The sequence below is a fragment of the Vanellus vanellus genome (genome assembly GCF_965231255.1).
Source record: "Vanellus vanellus genome assembly, chromosome: 6".
In the NCBI taxonomy this organism is placed as follows: Eukaryota; Metazoa; Chordata; class Aves; order Charadriiformes; family Charadriidae; genus Vanellus; species Vanellus vanellus.
The window spans coordinates 35151617-35175339 of record NC_138911.1 but is presented as its reverse complement, the minus strand read 5'-3'; the positions used below and the strand labels follow the sequence as shown (position 1 = coordinate 35175339).

Here is a 23723-nt window from a genome sequence, read left to right as displayed (position 1 = left end):
GCTTTAAACTAGATTGGAAGGGGGAAGAGGATGTAACTGGGCCTGCTAGAAATAAGCCTGGGGGAGCATGCCAGGGTATGTAGGATGGCAAGCTAGCAAAGACCCTTGTTATTTTTGGGTTAGAAACCATGGTAAAGCCTGAGAGCAGTCAGGTAGGAACTAGGGCTTCCACCCACAAAGAAGGGTTGGGAACATTGGCCTAACTGAAGTGCATGTATGCTAATGCACATAGCATGGACAACAAAAAGGAGGAGCTAGAAGCCATGGTGCACCAGGAAAACTATGATATAGTAGCCATCACAGAAATGTGGAGGGACACAGAACTGCCACCTTGGACTTCCAAAGGGCAGACTTTGACTTGTTTAGGAGACTGATTGATGGAGTCCCTTGGGAGGCCGTCCTGAAGGGTGTAGGAGTCCAGGAAGGCTGGACACTCTTTAAGAAGGAAGTCTTAAAGGCACAGGAGCAGGCCATCCCCGTGTGCTGTAAGTCATGCCAGTGGCAAAGATGATTGGCCTGGCTGAATAGAGAGCTTTGGCTACAGCTCAGGGAAAAAATGAGAATCTATGGCCTCTGGAAGAAAGGGCAGGCCACACGCGATGACTTCAGAGATGCTGTGAGGCTATGCAGGGAGAAAATTAGAAAGTCCAAAGCTCAGCTAGAAAATAATCTTGCTTCTGCTGTAAAGGACAACAAGAAATCTTTCTATAGATACATTAGCAGCAAAAGAATGGCCAGGGATAACATCCTTCCTCTACTAGATGTAGGGGGAAACATGGTGACTAAGGATGAGGGAAAGGCTGAGGTGCTTAATGCCTTCTTTGCTTCAGTCTTTAGTAATAGGGCCAGTTGCACTCTAAGGATCCAACTCCCTGAGCTAGAAGATAGAGACCAGGAGCAGGATGATCCCCCTGCAATCCAGGAAGAAATGGTCAGTGACCTGCTGCAGGACACAGACATACACAAGTCTATGGGACCAGATGGAATCCACCATCTGAGAGAGCTGGTGGAGGTGCTCACCAAGCCATTTTCCATCATTTTCCAACAGTCCTGGCTGACTGGGGAGATCCCAGCAGGTTGGAAAGTAGTCAATGTGACACCCATCTACAAGAAGGGCTGGAAGGAGGATCTGGGAAACTACAGGCCTGTCGGTTTGACTTTGGTGCTGGGGAAGCTGATGGAGCAGATCTTCTTGAGTACCATCACGCAGTATGCACAGGACAACTGGATGATCTGTCCCAGTCAACATGGGTTTATGAAAGGCAGGTCCTGCTTGACTAACCTGATCTTCTACAACATGGTCTCCTGCTTAGTGGATGAGGGAAAAGCTGTGGATGTTGTTGACTTTAATAAAGCCTTTTACACAGTTTCCCACATCATTCTCCTGGAGAAACTGACTGCTCATGGCTTGGATGGGCATACACTTTGCTGGATAAAAAACTGGCTGGAAGGCTGGGCCCAGAGAGTGGTGGTGAACGGAGTTAATTCCAGTTGGCAGCCAGTCACAAGTGGTTTCCCCCCGGGGCTCAGTACTGGGGCCAGTCCTGTTTAATATCTTTATCAATGATCTAGATGAGGGTATCGAGTGCACCCTCAGTAAATTTGCAGATGACACCAAGCTGGGTGGAAGTGTTGATCTGCCTGAGGGGTGGGAGGCCATGCAGAGGGATTTAGACAGACTAGATTGATGGGCCAAGGCAAACTGTATGAGTTTCAATAAGGCCAAATGCAGGGTCTTACACTTTGGCCACAACAACCCTTGCCAATGCCACAGGCTTGGGTAGGAGTGGCTGGAAAGCTGCTCAGCAGAGAGGGACCTGGAGGTGTTGATTGATAGCTGGCTGAACATGAGCCAGCAGTGTGCCCAGGTGGCCAAGAAGGCCAACAGCATCCTGGCCTGTATCAGGAATAGTGTAGCCAGTAGGACCAGGGAGGTGATTTTACCCCTGTACTTGGCACTGGTAAGGCTGCATCTTGAGTGCTGTGTTCAGGTTGGGCCCCTCACCACAGGAAGGACATTGAGGCCCTGGAGCGTGTGCAAAGAAGGGCAATGAAACTGGTGAGGGGTCTGGAGCACATGTTTTATGAGGAGTGGCTGAGGGAACTGGGGTTGTTTAGCCTGGAGAAAAGGAGGCTGAGGGGAGACCTTACTGCTCTCTACAACTATCTGAAAGGAGGTTGCAGAGAGGTGGGAGTCAACCTGTTCTGTCAAGTAACAGGTGATAGAACAAGAGGCAATGGCTTCAAGTTGTGCCAAGGGAAGTTTAGGTTGGATATTAGGAAGAATTACTTTACTGAAAGGGTCATCAAGCATTGGAACGCATTACCCAGCGCAGTGGTGGAGTTCCCATCCCTGGAGGTATTTAAAGGTTGTGTAGATACAGTGCTCAGGGACATGGTTTAGTGGTGGGCTTGTCAGTGTTAGGTTAATGATTGGACTAGATGATCTTACGGGTCTTTTCCAATCTAGGAGATTCTGTCATTCTGTGAAATCAGTATGCTACTGTCTAGATGAACAGTCCTTTATTTAGTAGAGTGGTGAGCCCATGCCTGAGCATGGAGCAATATTCAACCTCACAAATTTAGGTACACTAAAGAGAATGGTAGACCCCAAGAAAATGGTAAAATAAAGATAACTACAAGTACCATATAGGGAGGCATTACAACAGCTGTATACATGTAAGATGTTTGTTCCAGATCCTTTGGCTATATGAACCAGGTTATATATGTATAAAAAAATTATAATTATATTTGAGAGCTACCCTTTATGTTTTTCTGAGTGTCTGTAAGTGGCATATAACAGTCAGTTTGCTTAAATATCTACTGGACTGGGACTGAAGATTTCTGGACATGTGTGGTTTTGACTCAGTTTCCTAATCTTTAAAAGATGGGTAATTAATTTCTAAGTATTTCTAAACATACAAGCGAAAAGTGATATATCAGAATTATACAACATTGCTATAAAGAGAAATGTACACATTGTTAACTAAGTTCTTGTCACTCCTGTTGCTACATGAAACTTATTCTCCAAGAAGTTACTTGCTGGAAAATAGAACTTCAAGTGATGTCTGGGTTTCAAATTTGATGAGTAATTACAGCTACAGAAAAACAGACAAATATTTAGAAATATTACAATTAAACGTGAGGCAAGGACTGTACAAATTGGTAAAATACCTGGTTTTTGAATGAAATTGACTCAAATGAACAAGAGTTTGACCATGCAAGCGGTTGGTGCAGTCAGGAATACCATCTGTTTTTCCAGAATTGTTCTCTTTTGGAATGACATTCCATGAGGCATGGCAAGCCAATGAAACAGACCAGAGAGGAAGGTCCTTTCCCACCTTTCCAAGTTTCTGCTGACCCCTGCCTCCCATTCACACTAATTGCTGTGCTGTCTCTGGCACTTCCCAGACCCATCTGTGAGTGAGTTTCCTGCCAGACCATATTAAAATCCTACACAGACTTCTGCCATAGGAGTGAAATGCGTTGGCTGATGGAGGAGTCTGATGGGTGCAGTGCCAGAGAGAAGTAAGGATCAGGTGCGGAGAGATGGTGTTAGGGGTGAGAAGAGTGGAGTAGAATGATGCAGGGATGCACCTGCAACTTTAAATCCACTCTCTTAGGTGAAGCAACACTAGGACCTGAAACAGTCACGTTTCCAAATGACATTTTAATTTTTCTTTCCAGCATATTTTTTTTTTTCCTTTGGAAATTGCCAGTATGGCTTAATGAATGTCAAATGAATAAGACCTAAATTAAAATCAAAGAGAGAAATAATATCTCATTTGGGGCTGAACTGAATGTTCAGTACAAAATAACTTCTACTATTTCTTATTTTGCCCAGAAACTTCTGCACTGGTCCAATAATTTATTAAAACTTTTTCTGTTTTGCCAGAAAACAAAAAAATCATTTTTTTAGATGGGATTGATTCTGTGAGAATGCTTAACTTCATTTATTTAACTGTCTTCATTAATGACAACAAGATGTAATGCGAGTAAATTTATTTATATAGGTTGGACTTAAAACTTCAGTATTGACAGGTAGAGTAAAAAGGAGGATTTCAGTTAAGTGGGAGAGAAAGAAAAAGAAATTATTTTGTCATGAGTGTGATTCTCTTACTTAGAAGCATTCCAGTCTCCCAGGTATCCCTTTTCCCAAGCAAGTTTCTTAATATCATGAGTAGTCAGTCACACTTAGGTATTCCCCCTCTGGCTTAAGAATAATTATTTACTTACTCAAAGTACAAACCCTGTAAACAAGAGGCACTTGAAAGCCTTAACCCATCCAGAATAGCTTACAGCTTGCTGTTTAGCATACTCAGAGGTGTAGATTTAAATCCAGATTTCAGGCCAGTATGTAACCAGAGATCTGAAGTACTTTTGAACTTTCAGGTCCTGGCTGAATGCCTTGTCCAGGTTTGTCTTTCTATTGAGGTGAGGCCCAAGCGTGCACCCATATGCTGCTTCAGCAGTAGCCAAGGAGACTGTGACAGGTCCTTAATCAAGAAACCATAATACCACAACATCCATCAGCAAGTCAGTTGTAACGCAGCCAGTAGCGCTGTTACTCCTTTCCCTCTAAAACCAGAGTAATAGTGGTTTATCTTTCAGACTTTGTCAGATAAATAAATTGATTGTGATATACCTGGGTACTAAGCCCATAGCTATTACACTAGCACTTTAAATAGGCAGGGCAGAAGGACAGATGGAAGTTAAGCCTATACAGGTCTAAAGAGTGTCAAGGAAATGAAAAGACATAAAGAAAGGTCTGTTACTGGAAAGCTTGTCCTTCTATGTGTTTTTCTGCTTGAACATTGATTAACTGTGGAAGAGGTAGATTTTTCATACCAACAGCCTGGACAGCAGGATGACCATGAGCCAGCAATGTGCCCTTGTGGCCAAGAAGGCCAATGGCATCCTGGGCTGTATTAGAAGGGGGGTGGTTAGCAGATCGAGAGAGGTCCTCCTTCCCCTCTACTCTGCCCTGGTGAGACCGCATCTGGAATATTGTGTCCAGTTCTGGGCCCCTCAGTTCAAGAAGGACAGAGAGCTGCTGGAGAGAGTCCAGCGTAGGGCAACTAAGATGATTAAGGGAGTGGAGCATCTCCCTTATGAGGAAAGACTGAGGGAGCTGGGTCTCTTTAGTTTGGAGAAGAGGAGACTGAGGGGTGATCTTATTAGCGTTTATAAATATATAAAGGGGGAATGTCATGAGGATGGAGCCAGGCTCTTCTCAGTAGCGACCAGTGATAGGACAAGGGGTAATGGATTCAAGCTGGAACACAAGAGGCTCCACTTAAATTTGAGAAGAAACTTCTTCTCAGTGAGGGTGACAGAGCACTGGAACAGGCTGCCCAGGGAGGTTGTGGAGTCTCCTTCTCTGGAGACATTCAAAACTCACCTGGATGCCTTCCTGTGCAACCTCATCTAGGTGTTCCTGCTCCGACAGGGGGATTGGACTAGATGATCTTTTGAGGTCCCTTCCAATCCCTAGCATACTGTGATACTGTGATACATTGGGTGTTAAAGAAGTATCTGAGATGAAGCTGAGGTAACAAAGAGTTCTGGAGCAAGACTAAGTAAGTTACTACAAAGCATATCCAACAAATTTTAGCCTTCTCTAAATCAAAAATATAAAACCCTAATAATACACAAGAACTGTGAATTAAAAACTTCTTGAATTTAATATGACTGCATACAAGGGCTCTGAAACATGCCATGTCATTTGGGTCATCTGGTAGTCTATGTACACAGGTGGCAAGCCTCACTTATTGATCTACAATGCAAAGATGTATAAGCAGAAAGAGCAAATAAGCTACTGATTTTATTCTTGAGGAGCAGAAAACCAAGCAAACTCATAGTAAATTAAGAGAGACCAAACCTCACGCCATTACTAACTAGGCATCAAAGATCACGGAGTTTCAGAGTTGGAAGGGACCTCTAGAGATCATCTAGTCCAACTCCCCTGCTAAAGCAGGATTGCCTAGAGCACATCACTCAGGACTGCATCCAGGCGGGTCTTGAAAATCTCCAGAGAAGGGGACTCCACAACCTCCCTGGGCAGCCTGTGCCAGTGCTCTGTCACCCTCACCGTAAAGAAGTTTTTCCGTGTATTTGAACGGAACTTCCTGTGTTCTAACTTGTGCCCACTGCCCCTCGTCCTGTCACTGGGAACCATTGAAAAGAGCCTGGCTCCATTCTCCTTCAACCCACCCTTTAGATACTTGTACGCCATAATAAGGTCTCCCCTCAGCCTTCTCTTCTCCAGGCTAAAGAGTCCCAGCTCTCTCAGCCTTTCCTCGTAAGGGAGATGCTCCAAGCCCTTAATCATCTTAATTGCCTTTTGCTCGACTTGCTCCAGCAGTTCCCTGTCCCTCTTGAACTGGGGACCCCAAAACTGGACACAATATTCCAGTTGTGGCCTCACCAGTGCAGAGTAGAAGAGGAGAATGACCTCCTTTGACCTACTGGCCACACTCTTCCCTATGCAGCCCAGGATTCCATTGGCCCTTTTTGGCAACAAGGGCACATTGCTGGCTCGTGAATAATTTACTATCTACCACAACCCCCAGATCCTTCTCCTCCAAGCTACTTCCCAGCAGGTCCGCCCCTAACCTGTACTGGTGCCTAGCATTCTTCCTCCCCAGGTGCAGGACCTTGCACTTGCTTTTGTTGAACCTCATTAGGTTCTCCTCTGCCCAGCTCTCCAGCCTGTCCAGGTCATGCTGAATGGCAGCACAGCCCTCTGGGGTGTCAGCTACCCCACCCAGTTTGGTATCATCAGTGAACTTGCTGAGGATACACTCTGTCCCCTCATCCAGGTCATTAATGAATATATTGAACAAAATTGGACCAAGTATTGACCCCTGGGGGACACCACTGGTTACAGGCCTCCAACTAGACTCTGTGCTGCTGATCACAACCCTCTGAGTTCTGTCACACAGCCAGCTCTCGATCCACCTCGCTGTCACCTCATCTAGCCCATACTTCCTCAGCTTCCTAATGAGGATGTTATGGGAGACTGTCAAAAGCCTTGCTAAAGTCAAGGTAGATGACATCTACGACTCTCCCCTCATCCAGCCAACCAGTTATAACATCATAGAAAGCTATCAGATTGGTCAAGCATGATTTACTCTTGGTAAATCCATGTTGACCATTTCCAATAACTTCCTGTTCCTCAGCGTGTTTGGAGATGACATCCAGAATGAGTCGCTCCATTACCTTCCCAGGGACAGAGGTGAGGCTAACTGGTCTGTAGTTCCCCAGGTCCTCCTTCTTGCCTTTTTTGAAGATGAGAGTGATGTCAGCTTTCCTCCTGTCCTCAGGCACCTCTCCTGTTCTCCATGACCTTTCAAAGATGATGGAGAGTGGTCTAGCAATAACATCTGCCAGCTCTCTCAGCACTCGTGAGTACACCCCGTCAGGGGCCATGGACTTAGGAATGTCCATCTTGGCCAAGTGATCTCTGACCCAGTCCTCCTCAACTGAGGGAAAATCTTCCTTTCTCCAGACCTTCCCCTTTGCCTCCAGGGTATGGGATTCGTGAGGGACAGCTTTAGACAGTACACACTACTAGTTTTACAGGCATAGTCTATACATCACAACAAAAAAAAATTCTGGGGAAGGCATGGCTACTTGCATTTTGCCTGAATTTTATTTTTTTATGTAGTTGCCTATGTCTGAAGGCTGAGAAACCCTTAGAAATCCACTAACATGTAGTTCAGAGCTGAAACACAATATTCTTCAATGAATGTTTGACAATTTGCCTTCAGTGAATCTGGCAGGAGGTTATGGCTGCCCTTCTCCATACAGTATCCTCCTCTTCTTTAGAGGATCTAGTATGTTTAATGTTTCTGTTAAGTCAAAGCAAACAACATAACAAGGTTTCCTGCAGAAGCAAGTAGTCACTTTTTCACTTTTCGCCACAATATGTGATGATGATTTGTGGGTAATTCATTCTGAGATATTAAAATTTAATTGTGGGGTCAAAATACTTACCTTCTCTTTACTCTTTCTGCCTTATTTAATACAGTTTGGAGTTGTCTTGCTTATTAATCAAGACCAATATTTCTTAAAGTTTTATTTCGTCTCTTACATGGAAACAAGGGGAAATACAGATAAAGGAAAATAATGTATGGAAAGAACTGATTCAGCTCATCAGAATTCTGAATTTAGTTTACATGAGATCGAAAAGCATTTTCCTGCTTTTCATATCCAAGTCCTTAATGAGGCAGTTTTGTCAAAGTGAAATTTCAAAAATAGAATGTTCCAGTAAGATGTCTTTTAAATCTGTCTACTCTTTGTGTATGCTAAACTCATCAAATGCTTTTCTAAAATAGCTACTGTTTTGCAGCAAACGAAGCACAGACAATTGAATGTGTCAACACCACTCATGTGGAGTCACGCTAAGATTCATTTCTTTTTGTCAGGCACCCATACTAGTAGTGAATCAACTGAATTGCATTTGTACTCAGATGTCACACGTATAGCATACCTATCTCAAAAATCTTGGTTTTGCTCTCAGACAAGTTGTGGGCTGGAGGGTTGTCAGTAAGGGCTGTGGTGACCCAGAAGAATTGATACTGGGGAGCGTCAATCTCCTTATTATCCCTGCAAAAGTCCCTAAAGATTACCTTTGACTGACAGCATTTCCAAATTATTCTGAAAGAGTGGAAGCCCTTGTTTAGTGTACTGTTCTTCAAGAAAGGCCTACTTTGGCAGATTAGAATCACTACAGCAAAATACCAGGTGTATCTTCTTTAGACCAGTACAGGGAGTTAAGACTTGTAGTAGGACCAGCTCAATGGATGATGGACAAAAAGGTAATGAACCAAAAGATAGTCCTTTGCATGGGATCTTCAGGAGCTCCACTGCTCTTGGTGGACCTTGGTACCAAGCTGAGGGTATACTTCAATTTGTAACTTCCCTGCCTGGCACTTCTTGAATTCTGTCTGAGAAAGTCAGAACAGAAATACTTATGTCTGCATGATGCAGCACAAACACACTGGTCCAACATGCCCTGGACAGATTTCCAAAGGCTCATAGAGACAGAAACCTTTCTTCAACTGAGCAGCGAAACGGCAATATCTGAAATCTCAGATAAAGAAGAGACAGGCTGTATAGACCTGCTTTATGCACTAAATAGAAGATATGGTTTTACTGTAAACATTTGCCTAGGAAGAATGATGGAAGAATTTTTGCTTTTATGGTTTGACCAGAGTATGAAAATAAAAGGACTGTGAGGGAACTGGATTGGAGACAACTCACATGGTTGTCACTATCACAGAGCTGTCAAAGTCATACCATACAAGCTCAGTAAACTTCACTCTTCCAGATGTTGTTGTTTCTGAGTATATATGTGAGGTTGTATCCTTGAGCATATGGTGCCATTTCAAAAGTTACTCCACAGTAGGTAGCTGAGTGGGAGGAGGTAGTGAGGGAAAGAGGCTGTATGCACAGATATCTGTCAGGGCCACCTTTCCTTTGGAGTTTTCCACATGCCTGTCATTGCTGCAAATGTCCATGTTGCAATTAGGCATGAGCTAAGTCGTGATATAGTTTGTTACCAAGTTGAAGAGTTAACAACTTCTCTCATTGTGTAATCTCACAGACATAGGCTATTTGCTTAATAGACACATCTAACCTTGCAAATGTTCGTGCAGTGTAAGGAGAAAAGCAGCTTTACCCTAAGCAAAGCACATTTTCCCTCCCGCTAGTAGTTAGGACAGTCACTGAAGCTGGGTTTCTACTCCTGACTGGAGGTGTAAACCCAGAGAGTGTTCTCAGGAGGCCTCTGGCAAAGATAGTATGGCAAGGATGGACTATGGTATGAACCACTAGGACATTCAGATGGTTTGCTAGCCTTTCATAGCTAAAATGTGGTGCAAATTCCATCTTATCCCTAGATGTTTGCCTAAGGGAAGGGATTGTTTAGAGAAACCACCTCTTGTGCCTTCTTTTGTAGTGATGAATATTGTTCTATATCAGTGGCTACATATAAAATGTTTATAGTATCCTTTTTCAAAATTTATAGATCAATACAGACTATAGAGACATATCAGAAAGTAATCACGTATAATAGACTGACTAAAACCAACAGCTGTATTGGAGAAGCTTTGTATTTTAATGTCTCAAAACCTACAGTTTCCTGACCCTTTATAGACTTGCATCAATAAGCTGGAGGTAGAAGTCTGTTTCCTATTACTGAACCACTGAGCCAGCTAGTATCTTGACCTTACTTGGATTTGCACCAGTGGCATAGAAATAAAATGTTCTGAATTCTATTAATGATTCATTAAGCCAGCTATTTCATGACTTCAGCTGGATCTGTACCAATGGCACACAGTTGAAGAACTGCTGATCCTGCTAGCCAACCAGTTCAAAATAAAAAAGAATAGAGTTGAGAAATTATGTTTAAGGAGCCACTGCAAAGAAAAAAAAAAAGAAAAATTAGACCTGTCTGACAACAAAATTATATGAATAAATATGAAGTCTCTCTGATAATTTTCAGCGAGTTTTTAAATCATCCTTGCCGACGCTGTAATCAACAGAACAAACTGGTATCTTCCCATAATCATACTGAAGTCTCATTGTTTTTTTCATCAAGATTTCTACAGGTAACTAAACAAGTGCTTCCTGTAGCCTCAAACTCGTTCACCCAAAAGAGTAAATAAAATATTCCATTCTATAGTGCTCATGATAAAATTGGAAAGTCTACTATGTCGGCCAGTGGACTAAGACTACATGGAACACAGCTGGGAGAGCCAGCTTAATGAAAGAGCGGTGCTTTGTTAATGGACGGATATTGATAATTAACAGCTGGCAGACAAAGTAATGTAAAACATTTCCTGAGCGGTTACTAAGTTGAGTTATACTTCAGCGCTGACATGACCGGGACAAAATGTGACTATCAGTTGTGCATTGATTTTGATGACGAAAATTTGTTTTTCTCTGGATAGTCAACATGACCTCTGGTATGGACTGCCAGCATATTTCTGAGAATGTCTCCCGGTAGTGAAAGGTTTCTTCTCACACACACTTGTTTCCTTACTCTTTTGAAAACTTGAAAACTGCAGGACATCATCCTGTTTACCACCTTCTCTTGAGCTATTATGGATCTACCATTGTATTAACAATCTAGTTTACAAGGATTTTCATACCATGATAATAAAAACGCTACTATTGATTTCAGCTTCTTCTTGACTCAGGCTTTTAAAAATTTGTAAACTTATACTATTTCATTACATCAATACAATCCTCTACTACATTTCTATACAGAAAATCCCACACATAGCCCACTAGTAGGCACTTATAAGACAGGAAGCACTAAAGCTAATGTTGCCAGTGAAATCTGAATTCTGCCCCTTCTTCTTACCATCCACAAGAGCAACAAATCAACAGGCTACACGGGGAGACTGTGAGATGCTCTGAATAAACAATACTGTTTTTAGTGTAGAGTGTGAGAATCCTCTGCAGGAAGCTACAAAATGTCAAGCTACTTGCTTGTGTTTCAGATAATTTCAGATACGTTTGAGAAAAAAAATATCTTTTTTCCTTGTCTACAGTAAAATATTCAACACATAGTGACTGAACCCGTGAGGGAACAGCCTTATGAGCACCAGCGATGCAGTGTATCTTCAGTAACCATGCTGTTTTGGGTTCAGGCTTACACCCACCCACATATGTTGTATTATACCATTGCATAACCAGAGATCTCTGGAGCCTGAATTCTCAGTCACTATGGCTGCACACACTGCAACTGCTGTGCCAATATAGAAATACTGATGCTGGTGCACCACCCCATCGAAGTGCTACTAGTGTGACTTTCCCAGAGGCATAGGATATTTCTTCAGGCCTTTGTTTTTGCACTAGTAGTCCATCTAAGCAAATGGTATGCTAAAGAGGAAACTCCTGAAATGGTTCATTAATGTCTATGCAAATTACAAATGCTTTCAATAATTGCTTGTTAGTACACAGTCAAAAGGAGAATAATCCAGAGTCTGCTATTAGCAAGATAGTGTCGAAACCTCAACGGGAATATTTGAAAATATAAATACCCACTAGGGCTTGAACTTTGACAATGGGTTATCATTTGCAGCTGATGATGTTGCTATTTAATGTGGAAGACATTTGCCTACATATTCAGTCAAAATGAGTTTAAATATTTGCTTTCAGATAGTTTCCCAGATCGCATAGTTCAAGTGAGACAAAGTGAAGATACTTGCTATGATACTAAGTTGCTTTTTCTAAAGGCTGTGTAGCAACAGTTTTAATCTCAGAGGAGAGGGGAAGGGCTCAAAGGGGAGAGAAGGGAAGAGGCCTGGGAAGACTGCAAAAACACCTTGCTTAGCCCTGAGGATTCAAAAGTTGTTGGGAAACTTTTTCTATCTCTGTATGTCATGCTAACCAAAAGAAAGTGTTACTACCATCCTTGCTATCTATCTTTTCCCATTTTCAGGGGTCTGATGAATTGAACTGTTAACTCAGTGTAACCAGATGATGAAAATTACTTTGGATTCTGGGGACCAAGAAACTTGGCTGTGAGCTCAAATCTAGCCAGATGACTGGAAAAGCGACTGACTGCATATTTTCACAACTGTTTTGTGCCAGCCTAAATCTGCGTGTTAGCTGGGTCAGGAAGCCCTGCCCACCTCTTGTCTCAGAGTGTGTTTTGGTACCAGCTCTAGAGCACTGGCACAGGCCCTGGCATGGTGGTGCCATCACCAGAGTGAAGGAACTGCTCTGGGTGAAAAATATAAGGATAATGTGTTGGTGTCCAGCAGCACAGACAGGTGTTCAGTGGCACTGAGGGTGATGTCATGTGAAGCTGGGGGAGAATCCCATGGTTTAGGTTGGAAGGGACCTTAAAGATCATCTAGTTCCAAACCCACCTGCCATGGGCAGGGACACCTCCCACGAGACCAGGTTGCTCAAAGCCCCATCCAGCCTGGCCTTGAACACCTCCAGGGATGGGGCATCCACAACTTCCCTGGGCAACTTGTTCCAGTGTCTCACTACCCTCGCAGTAAAGAATATAATAGCTAATCTAAACCTGCCCTCTTCCAGTTTAAAACTATTACCCCTTGTCCTATCACTACACGTCCTGATAAAGACTCCCTCCCTGCCTTTTCTGTAGGCCCCCTTTAGGTACTGGAGGGCCGCTATGAGGTCTCCCTGGAACCTTCCCTTCTCCAGGCTGAACAACCCCAACTCTCTCAGCCTGTCTTCACAGGAGAGGTGCTTCAGCCCTCTGATCATCTTTGTGGCCCTCCTCTGGACACGCTCCAACAGGTTTATGGCCTTCTTATGTTGAGAGCTCCAGAGATGGACACAGTACTCCACGTGGGGTCTCACCAGAGTGGAGCAGAGGAGCTGAATCACCTCCCTCGACCTGCTGGCCACACTTCGTCTGATGCAGCCCAGGATACGGTTGACCTTCTGGGCTGCAAGTGTGCATTGCCGGCTCGTGTTGAGTTTCTCATCCACCAACACTCGCAAGTCCTTCTCCTCGGGGCTGCCTTCAATCCATTCTCCGCCCAGCCTGTATTTGCGCTTGGGACTGCGCCGGTGCCGGGGCGGGGGGGAGCCCCGTCCGGACCCGTGCCAGCACCGCCGATGCCGGGGCTGTCGGGTGTAAGATGAAACACCATCTCGGGGGGAGGGGCCGCAGCCCGCCGAAGGGGCCGCAAAGGGCAGATGCACAACCGACGACGGTCCCGACCCAGCTCGGCCACCCCCGGCGTCTGCGCTGGCCCCAGTCGGCGGCAACCGGCGCCGGGCCCGCCGCTCTCGGCACTAGATTGGTACTGCCTGCGCCGCGCGCAGTACGCCAGACTCGCGCTCGCGCGCCGCGCCCTCATCCCGCCCCACCTCCGCGCGGTTCTATCTGCCGGCCCAGGCTGGCGCTGGCCCCGCCCCTCCCGGGTTGCCCCCGCCCCCGCCCCACTGGCCCCGCCCCGCTCGGCCCTGCTCCTCCCCCTTTGCGCTCGCGCCGCTCTCTCGCTCCGGCCCCCTTTCCCTCCCCCCTTCCCCCCCCCCCCCTCGCTCCCTGTCAGTGCGGTGGCTGCGCCGGGAAACATGGCGTCGGAGGGGATGATTTTAACGAACCACGACCACCAAATCCGCGTCGGGGTCCTCACAGGTAACGGGCCGCGGCCGGGGACGGCGCTGGGGAGAGGCGGGGGGCGGCCGCGGGTCGGAGCACGCCGTCAGGCCGCCCCGCGGGGTGCCCCGGTGGCCGTCTCCTGTGGCGCCGCCGCCGCTGCGCAGGGAGCCGCCGCTCCGCCGTGCCTGCGGGAGCCGAGGCCTCGGCCCGGGCCCGGGTACAGAGACGTGGGGGCGGCGGCGGTCCGGCCGCCGGTGCGGCGGCGGGGAGCGTGTGCGGGAGGGCGGGCGGCGCTGGGCGCCGCTGCCGCAGGCGGGCGAGGGAGCGAGCGGGCTGCTGGGCGCCGCAGCCCGGGCGACTGGCCCGGGAGTAACCCGCCTGGAGGGGAGGGAGCGTGGGGGTGGGCGTCTGCCGAAGGGGACGGGGGGTCGAGGCGCGGCCGGGCTTCCTGCAAACGCGGCGGAGCTGTGAGTGCGAAGGCGTTTGGGAAGGAAGGGAGCCTGCCGCCGGCGCAGGCTGCGGGCCGGCGGGAGGCGGGCCTGCCTTCCCCGGGCGGCGGCAGCGGCAGCGGGAGGCGGCCTGAGCTCCCTTGCTTCGGGGGATGCCTTTGAGCGTGGCACGGCAGAAACCTTTAGGATGACTCTTTCCCCTCCCCCTCTCTGGCCTTTACTTTCAGGGGGTGGGGGTGGGAGAAATATGCGCGTGCCGGTGTGCTTTCTGCTGGCAGGGGGAGGAGGGCACGAATGGTGGTGCTGCACATAGCGTATGGATGATCCTCTAATAAGCCGCTGGCACATGACATGCGGTGGTCGCACGGGATGGTTCCCAGAGCCGTAGCCGGTAGGTGTGTTGCAGGCTTGGGGGTTTCTTCGGCCTTTGCGGGGGGCTTTGCGGTTATTCCGGTGTACCGTGGAGCTCGGCACTCCGCTGGAAGCGCGGTACGCCCAGAAATGGAGCCCCGAGGGGTTCGAGTGTATAAGGGTGTAAATAGCGTTGCTGGTGAAGGAAGGGACGAGAGATTTTAGTGAAATTTTTGCTCGTCAAGCTCGGTAGCTGTTACAGGGAGCCCGGGAAGACATAACTGTTCATGGAAAGCAGCGTTGTGAGCACGCTTAGGAGTCGGAAGATGTTCGGAGGGAGAGGGGGTGCATTCATTGGAGAGCAGGCCTGGAGTTAACCCGAAAGTTATTTATTAAACCCGGCGATATTAACCCCGACTGCCCCGTCTCACCCCTCCTTCGGAAACGGGACCGTGCCCGCGGGCAGGGGGAGCCCGGTGAGGGGAGACCAGGCGGGGTGGCGGGAGGAGCCCGGTGGCGGGAGTCCCCGGCGGGGGGAGCCCGGGAGCCCCCGGGGGGGTGGCGGGAGCGCCGTCGCGGCCTGCGCTGTCCCCCGGTCGGGTGCTGAACGCCCGCCGCCGGCGGAGCTGGGGGGGGTTAGCGCGGGGGCAGGAGTCCAGCCCTTCCTCACAGGCGTATGGCTGCAAGGTTATGTTGACGGTAAACCGCTAGAAAAGCACGACGTAATAGAAGTGGAAATGCTCAGCATTGCTTTCAAATTTCGGGCAGCCATATCCTTACTAAGGATAGAGCAGGTTTGACCAAAGGCAGAAGTCGAATTGGGGGAGTTTGTACGTTTTGTTCCTGAAAGCTAGGACATGCATGCAAGTGCACATTACTGTAAAAGTTAAAGTGAGAAGGGGGTGTCTGCTAACAGAACACTCTTTGCGTATTTTGTACAACTTCATGCTGTGGAACTCGGATTATTATTTTCTGTAGATCAGTGAGTTGTAATAACTTTCACCTGTAAATGTTCCCAGAATGCAGTGACAGATACATATGGTGTTACAGTCATTTAAATAATTATTAAGTCCCACAATAGATTCAGATGATCTTTCAGAATACATAGGGTTTCCCTTTGTACTAGAAATCCTGTTTGAGCACTATTAAACTCATTTAACTTTGTATCATAATTTGCAATTCCATTGTTTCTGCTGTTTCAACTGTGGAAAGACAGCAGATTTAAAAATTCACTCCTCTGATTTTTTACATAGAAATGAACTAATAATTGCTTCTTGGCTGGTGTATGGAGGAACAAGTGTAGGAATTGAAAGGTTAGGTATGAGCACTACTTTTGGTTTAATCATTTAGAATAGCTCAGTGATCAGAAATTAGATAATTAACATAACATGACTTCTTTAGCTTTTCTAATTAACATCATAGCCATATGTTTGTTTTGTTAGCAGTTTATACTTGTGGGCTTATCAGCACAGGCATATAGATTTATGTTCCTATTAGACCTGGTATACTCAGTTTAGAAAGTACCATTATTGCACCTTATGGTAGTATTCAGATGGAATTTAAATTTACTTATGAGTAACTCCTTTGAATTAATTTGGAATAAAGTTGTATGTTTATTTGTAAATGAGGGCATAAAAAATTATTTGGGCATCTTTTTAGTCTTGTCTGTTGTCAAGGTTGATGCACATGGTTCCAGGGTATATTAATAGAGAGTGAATAATGTTTGTTGTGTAGCTTAGTTTCATTGCATTCAACTTTGGTTTTAGTAAGTTACTGTATTTAGTTTTGCTTAGTAGACCTTTGTGTTTGTGTGTGTGTTGTTAGTTTTCTGTCTAGAAACAAACATACTTCTTCACATGTGACAAATTAAGACAAGCACAATGGATTAGAGAAATAAAAGTTTGCTTGTTGTTTAGTCAAAGTAACTTGTTGTGTTCAAATTCAAATTATGCAGAATACAGCACCTGTTTTTTTAAAAAAAACCAACTTGTGAATGTTTCTTATATCCGAACTGTCAAGGTCTTCTAGTTAAGAGGCAATGAGAAGAATGGAGTCCCTAATTAGGATACTTTTGCAATGTGAAAGAACTATCTTCCTGAAATCTGGAAAAGTACTTTAGTGCATACAGCATCTCTTGGCTTGCAGATGCCATTCATGTTTATTTTTGAGTCTGTATACAGAAAATTGTAGAGTTAAGCTTATTTACTGAAACAGGAGGAAGTATAAACAATGACGGATTACAGTACTGTGAAACTTCTTGTAAACTAGAGGGTTATGGTCTATGTGAATAGGAAGTCTCGCTAGTTTGTGGGTAGAAAATTGAGTTCTAATCTTTGCGCGTTACCATTTCAAGACATTTTGCAACATGTGCAAAGAATGCAACCATTTCATATTCAGCCCCAGTGTTTAATGAAGTGTTCAGATTAAAGATATTGCTCACTTGGGTTCCAAACCTAGGTTTTTTCCTCTTCTACAATTAATATGTAGTGCAGGCACATGAAGTAATAATAGAGCTTTAGTCTTATGTTGTCATGAGGTTATCCTTATGGTAAAATACATTTTGAAAGGACTGTGATGCTAACTGTCAGATAGGGAGATTTTTGTGATGGAGAATGAGATAGCAGAGTTGGGCAAACAATGGCCAAAGTTTTGTCATTTAAGTGTTCCAAATATCTTCTTTAGAAAAGAAATGCACAGGGAGAAACAAGAAATGTGGGGTAGATAAAAAAAGAGGAAAAGTGTCTACATTCACGGTAAAGGTTGGATTATATGCATGCTCTCTGTCTGCAGTGTTGTGCACCAATGCTTCCTTAGTAAAATACAAATATTGATACAGAATTATTCTGGTTGCCCCTTGCAAGCCTTTCATGGTTGGGGTATCCATAACAGAATGGTGGTTAAAAAGTTACCGTTGGTGTCAGGATATTCAACCCGGATTAGTAAGTACAGAGTTTTGTAATGCTGAAGTTGGCTAGAAAAGGGAAGAAGATGTGTGCGATGCCCAGAGTTGAATCAATATTAGATGATCCTTCACTGGTGGTGGCGACATTGTAAAAGTTACATAATCTGTGACCTTTCTCATTATGTGAGGGACTAAGCAGACCCTTGACTGGAACTGTCCAGAGAGATCTAAATGGTGTTGCCATCTCCACTAGCCTGATGGAGAAAAGAAGCTCTGGTTCTCTCTGGTTGCTCTTTTATTTTGTCCTTTTTCCTTTCCATCATCACTTTCTTCTTATTTACCTCTCTTCTTGTTTTCTGTCCAGTAAGCATCTAGTGTAGATGTTCAAAATTTGATGTTTTGTTACAGTTCTGTTCAGAATATTCGCGACAAAAAATTAGTCAAATTTGGGGTTGGCTAATAAAGCTTCACTCAGTGGTTGTCTGCTCTTGAGGCAGGTCTGTGAGAAAGAGTTATCACCAGACACAAACAGTATTTTCTGTCTTTGTCTCTTTTTGTATTGTTACTTGCTTGTTTGAAAAAAAAAAACAAAAAACAACCCTCAGACTTTCTTTTTCAGGATAGTTTTACTGTATTTAGTATTGCTTAAGAAGTGGTGATACAGCTTCTCACTTTTATGAAACGTTTTTACAATTAAAGGGAGTAAGGGGTTTTGGCAAAATGCAACCCTTCACTAGTGATTTCTTCTTCAGGTACTTTATTCTTCCTTTCTTCCTCTAAGTAAAGATTAAAACATTTTGAATGATAGTGGTTGCCACGGGCCTACGCAGTAAAGCAGACAAAGGTTTCTGAATGTGTAACCTCAGACCTTGTTTAGCCTCTTAAGACTGTAGTGTGAAAGATTACACTAGCATTTTTGTAAGTGTCTGAGACCATTTAGTTTGTTGCAATAACACAGCGCGTACACATTGTGTCTGAATTTATCACTTTGAAGCAAGCACTCTTCTCAGATAGTGAGGGTGTTGTCTACTTGAGAACATCATCCAAACAGACCTGAGTGGATCTGAAGTTCACCGATGCAAAAGTTTTGTAAAAATTACCTTTGAGAACGTGGGAAACAAAATTCTTAGGGTGTCGCTATTTGTTGGTCAGACTGTTTTAGCCATACGTATGCTGTTGGTTTTCCAACTGAAAATTCATATGCTTCTCTCCTACTGTATGAGGTACCTTCTCACAACCTTCCTCTAAGACGCTTCCCTAATAGCATGCAAGTTGCATGCTATTTCTCAATGGTGATGCTATTCATGTTTTGGACATATATTGGAAGTTACGGTAAACATTCTTATAGAGGTGTAGGTGGGAGGGTAAAGACTGACAAAGTTTGCTAGGACTTACTGTCAAATCGCCCTAATTGTTTAAATTGAAGTTGGCTAGGTTTTTGCTTGTGATCTGCATTTCTCTCAAAAACTACATCTTATTGGACACTTGTCTTCAAAACATAGATTCAAGTCGTAAGCTTTTCCTAGGAGCCTTAGTTTTCTTCCAAAAGCTTAGCTCAGCGAATGAATTCTAGAAGTAGAGAAATGCTGTACTTCCATTAAGTGTAAAACATTCTAGACTCTGAGCGACATTGATTTTTGTCTTTCTCAACTGTAAGGCTGTCATATGTTGAGTTTATCCGTCGAATGTAGATCTCACTCCATCATTTGTAGCCGTAAGTCTTCACAAAAGCATTTCTTTCTGATTTTTTTATATGGCTATTATAATAAGCTTTTATGTCTAGAGAGTGATCTGTACAATTGTCCAGTTTCCTTTTTATAGTTTAAAAGTGCTGAATAGAAGCCTTTAACTTTTATAGTTAAACCGGAAGAAAGTCCTGAATTATTTTTTTCCCCCTGTTTTTCAATGTGCAGTGCAGAACATAAATCGGTGCCTGGAATCTCGCTGATAAAGCAGACTCTTTTACTTACAATATCATAGTAAGCAAATTAAACTGTTTCTTTTGAACTGAAGGAAGTAGAAATGCTGTAGTTAAAAAGCATGTAAAGCAAGAGATTATTTCCCAGCTATATGTGGATGTTTTAATTAATACCTACTTATGTAAGAAATGGCCATTAATTTGGAGGTTTATGTGTTCTTACAGAGCGGGAGTGAGAAGTCTTGTCTAATCGGTGTTTCTTTATTTGGAGTTTGCTTACCTAAATACAGTTGAAAGACTTCCATCTTTGCCCATGCTCCATGTCTGTAGTTCATATTTAGCAGTACAGAGCTGATCCATTACACTATGCTTTCATTTACTTTTCTAGGTTTATACTTGTCCCCTTTTTCAGTACTGCAGGAAAAATTTCTGTGCCGCTTACCTTAAAAATCAGCGATCGTGGATTTAATGAGAACTAACTTAGCTCTGGGATAACCTTTAGTTTGTTTGCTGGCTTTGTTAACTGGACAAAAACAGAATTTATGATCATCAGTCCATACTTTAGAGAGTCTAGCGTACAGAAGCCTGATATGCAGAGACAGAATTTCTCACCTTTAATGTTGATTTAGACATATCTGTCAGCTTGCTTGTGGTTTTTTTTTGTTGTTTTTTTTTTTTTTTCCAAGTAGAGTACAGCATCTTTGTTGAGAGGTACTTTTATATCATATTAGGTTTTCACCCATAGCTTTCCTGAAAATGTTTGCCTTGAAATTTATCAGACTTTAAAAGCGAAGAAGTTTGCTGTGCAGTGCCTTTGTGAAGTGAAGGTTAAGATTTTCACTTTTCTTTTTCAGTTTTTCAAGCTAAAAGAGCTTATTTTGAATATGTGGGAATTTTTTTTTCTTATTCTGATGGTTGAAACAGTTTTGCTGATAGGGTTTAAAAATATTTGTTTTGGAGATAAGCAAGTATAGTTTTTGTTGTCTGCAGTTTGTCAGATTGATATTATGCAACATGAGGACATGATAACTAAAAATGAGAACAATTTTAGCTCTTGTTAGAATATTTATAAGGTCTTGAAGTGTGTATTAAATAAAAGAAAAAAATTGCACTCTATTCCTATCTGTACATGTAGTATGCAGCTCTTCTTGTATTGAAATGGTCTTACATTAGTAGTCTTACATACGACAGAATTCTTCGTGGAAGTTTAGCAGAATGCCTGAAAAAGCTGTTCTTGGAGAATAGGAGGGTAATAAACAACCATATGGGAAATGGGCAGGTAGCAGCCTTTTTTATGTGGGATGTTTTTAATTAATAAAAAAATAGCATAGCCCTTTAGGGTGTGGTTTGGTTGGTTGTTTTTGTTTTGTTTTTTTTTTTTTTTTGTTTAATTACAAAACAATTGAGAACAGTAAGTTGATGTTTACAAGGAACAGTAATTGCATAAAAAAGTGCTTGGAAAAAATAGGCTTAATTAGGCAGTTATTTTAGAAAATTTCATTTTGCAAGTGAGATCTGTAAGTGATATTTTGTTTATTTGTTTTGTTTTCATACTGATTTACTGAGGCCTATTTTATGCCTAGCTTACTTGTCAAGTGAAAAAAAATTAGCATAAATGCTCAAGAATAATCTTCTATGTACATTTTGCAAAATCCTGCAAAACAGGACTCTATCCTACTGTTAGAAGGTGGGTGAATGATACTAATGGTATTTTGTAAGGAATAAAATGCATTGTCTGTTCCTTGTACTATGAGATAAATAGCATAACTTCCACTGGCTGACTTCAGTGATTTAGGGAATAGCTATGTATTACAAAATGTATTTTTGAGCCATAAAGTGTTTTTTGATGTATACCAAGACCTGAAAGAACTGACTCAATGTTAATTTAGCTCCATATGCAAGTGAATTACCTAGAACAGTAATCTTTAATAGTTTTATACTTAATATGACATTTCATTATGTATTCAACATACAAATTGTATTAGTAGACCACTATAGTAATATATTAAGTATTGCATATGTATTTAGGACTGCAACTATTGAAATACGTGTTTCTCAGATATACTTTCTCCTTTTCTAATTAAATTGTATCACTTATTATGTAGTCGAGTGAGGAAGCAGAAAGCATGTGGGCTTTGAACTATAGTATATTTTGGGCTTTTGAGTACTTGCTGAGTGGTTATGAAATTAATAATTTTCTTCATTGTACCATATATTGTAGGGAATTTAAAATCTATGTGGAGTATTTTTCATTTGAAAAATCCTTATTGTATTTATTTTGTCAGTTTTCCTCTATATCATATGTGACTTTTGAGACTTAAAAGTGGGAAATAGACATTTAAGTGTATGGTATGGGTTTGTTTGTTTTTTGCTGGTGTTTTTTTTTTGTTTGTTTGGTTTTTTTAAATGTATACTGTGGGGGGGGTTAAATTCATACTGAAATCTAGGAAGTGAGCTGTTATTCAGAATCGTTTTATGGGAAGCTGTATGGATGAAGAACAATATGCATTCTTCAGGAATTAAAGTAAATTGCAGTGAAGTGTCCTGCAGATCTGACTCAGAAGTGGAAGGTTCCTAGGATCTCCACAAATGACTGAATAGGTGGAGATTGCCGTTAAATAAAAACCCAAACACCCTCTTTTCTCTTAGAAAGCTGCTTTTAATGTATTAGGCAATTTAGAGAGGGATTGATAGCAAGGCCTGAGATGAAGTCTGTAAAGCTTTCATCCAGTAATTCTTGAAGAGAGACTGGATGTGGTGCTAGTTAGGAATTTGGCAAACCAAGACACTTCTACTCTGTTATTTCTTACCCCTTCCTGAACCAGTGTTCATGAGATTGTGGAGGCAGACCAGACTGTAAAAGGGATCTTGGTGTCAGGCAGGTACGTATTCTTTTACCTACGTACTTGCAAATCTTGTCTTAGGAAAGTTTGGGTGGCAGTGTTATGTTTCTGGAAGAAGAAAATTTCCAGGAATTCAAATAGGTATTAGGTAGTTTCCAAGTGACATTCTTTCACGTGCTGTAGAGTCGTAGAATAGCAGTGCAGACAGTGAGAAGCCAAAGGCTTACTGTGTACCCCCTGTCAGAATCGTCATCTCAGGAAAAAAAAATGAGGAGAAAGAGGAAAGTCCCTAAAACTAAGTACATATGTGGTGAGAAAAATGCCTGTTGTTTCCAGAAAAAGCAGAAAAAACCCAAAGATTTAAAAGGAATAGGTACTTCTCATTTCCTCTTTTTTTTTTTTAGCTTCTTTTTCCTTTTTAGTTGTCTGAATACTTAAGGGGAGACATTAAATAAGCCTACAGCAATTCAGGGCTCGTCAAAATCAGGTTTTCCTTGGAAAAATAAGGTGTAAATTAAGCATACTGAGGAAAAATGTTGTGAAACATATCTTTAAAAGATAGTGCAGGGAGAAAGTGTTTCTGTAGATAATACTCTGAAAACTGTGTTCTGGCATTTAATTAGCAAAATAAATAAAAGAAGAAACCAGTAAAAGGTATGTAGAATAAACCAGGAGACTTAAGAGGGTGTTGAGATTTTTGAGAGAGAAATCTTATAACTTCTTTGGACAGAAGGCAAGGCACAGAGCTTCAAGAAGTTGGGAATGGTCATGTTAGTAAGATGTACATGGTTCAAGTTGGGTATATTTAAACTGCTCCAGAATTTAATGCTATTCTGACATCTGTTTTTTAGGAGCATGCTCTGTTCCACAGTAGGGAGGTAAGCTGTAAAACCTTAAGGTCTTATCTTGCCAGTTAAATACCAGCAGGGTAAGAATTAAAACTATTACTAGTGCCTCCGGTGTGCAGGACCATCTTATCTGAGTGAGACTCGGGCTTTTTTTCTAAGCATCAAAGATCAAAATGGAAACTCCAAAGTTCATGTTAAAAGCAACTGCTGAAGAATTTCCTGTGATCGTTCAGCTTCAAGGATGCTCACCTGCCTGTTCCTATTTCTTTAATCCAAAGGGTATAGCTCTAGTTTATGCCCAATGGTTT

General features: G+C 43.1%; 1 protein-coding gene across 2 annotated transcripts in view; it reads left to right on the top strand.

The window, feature by feature from the left end:
• Positions 1–14076: 14076 nt before the first annotated feature.
• Positions 14077–23723, top strand: part of GPHN (gephyrin) — a gene marked incomplete at its 5' end in the record, with an annotated part of 319581 nt that continues 309934 nt past the window's right edge. For both annotated transcript variants that reach the window (XM_082485919.1, XM_082485920.1), the window contains one exon: positions 14077–14140. In XM_082485919.1, coding sequence (XP_082342045.1) covers positions 14077–14140 — 64 coding nt within the window. The remainder of the gene's footprint in view (positions 14141–23723) is intronic.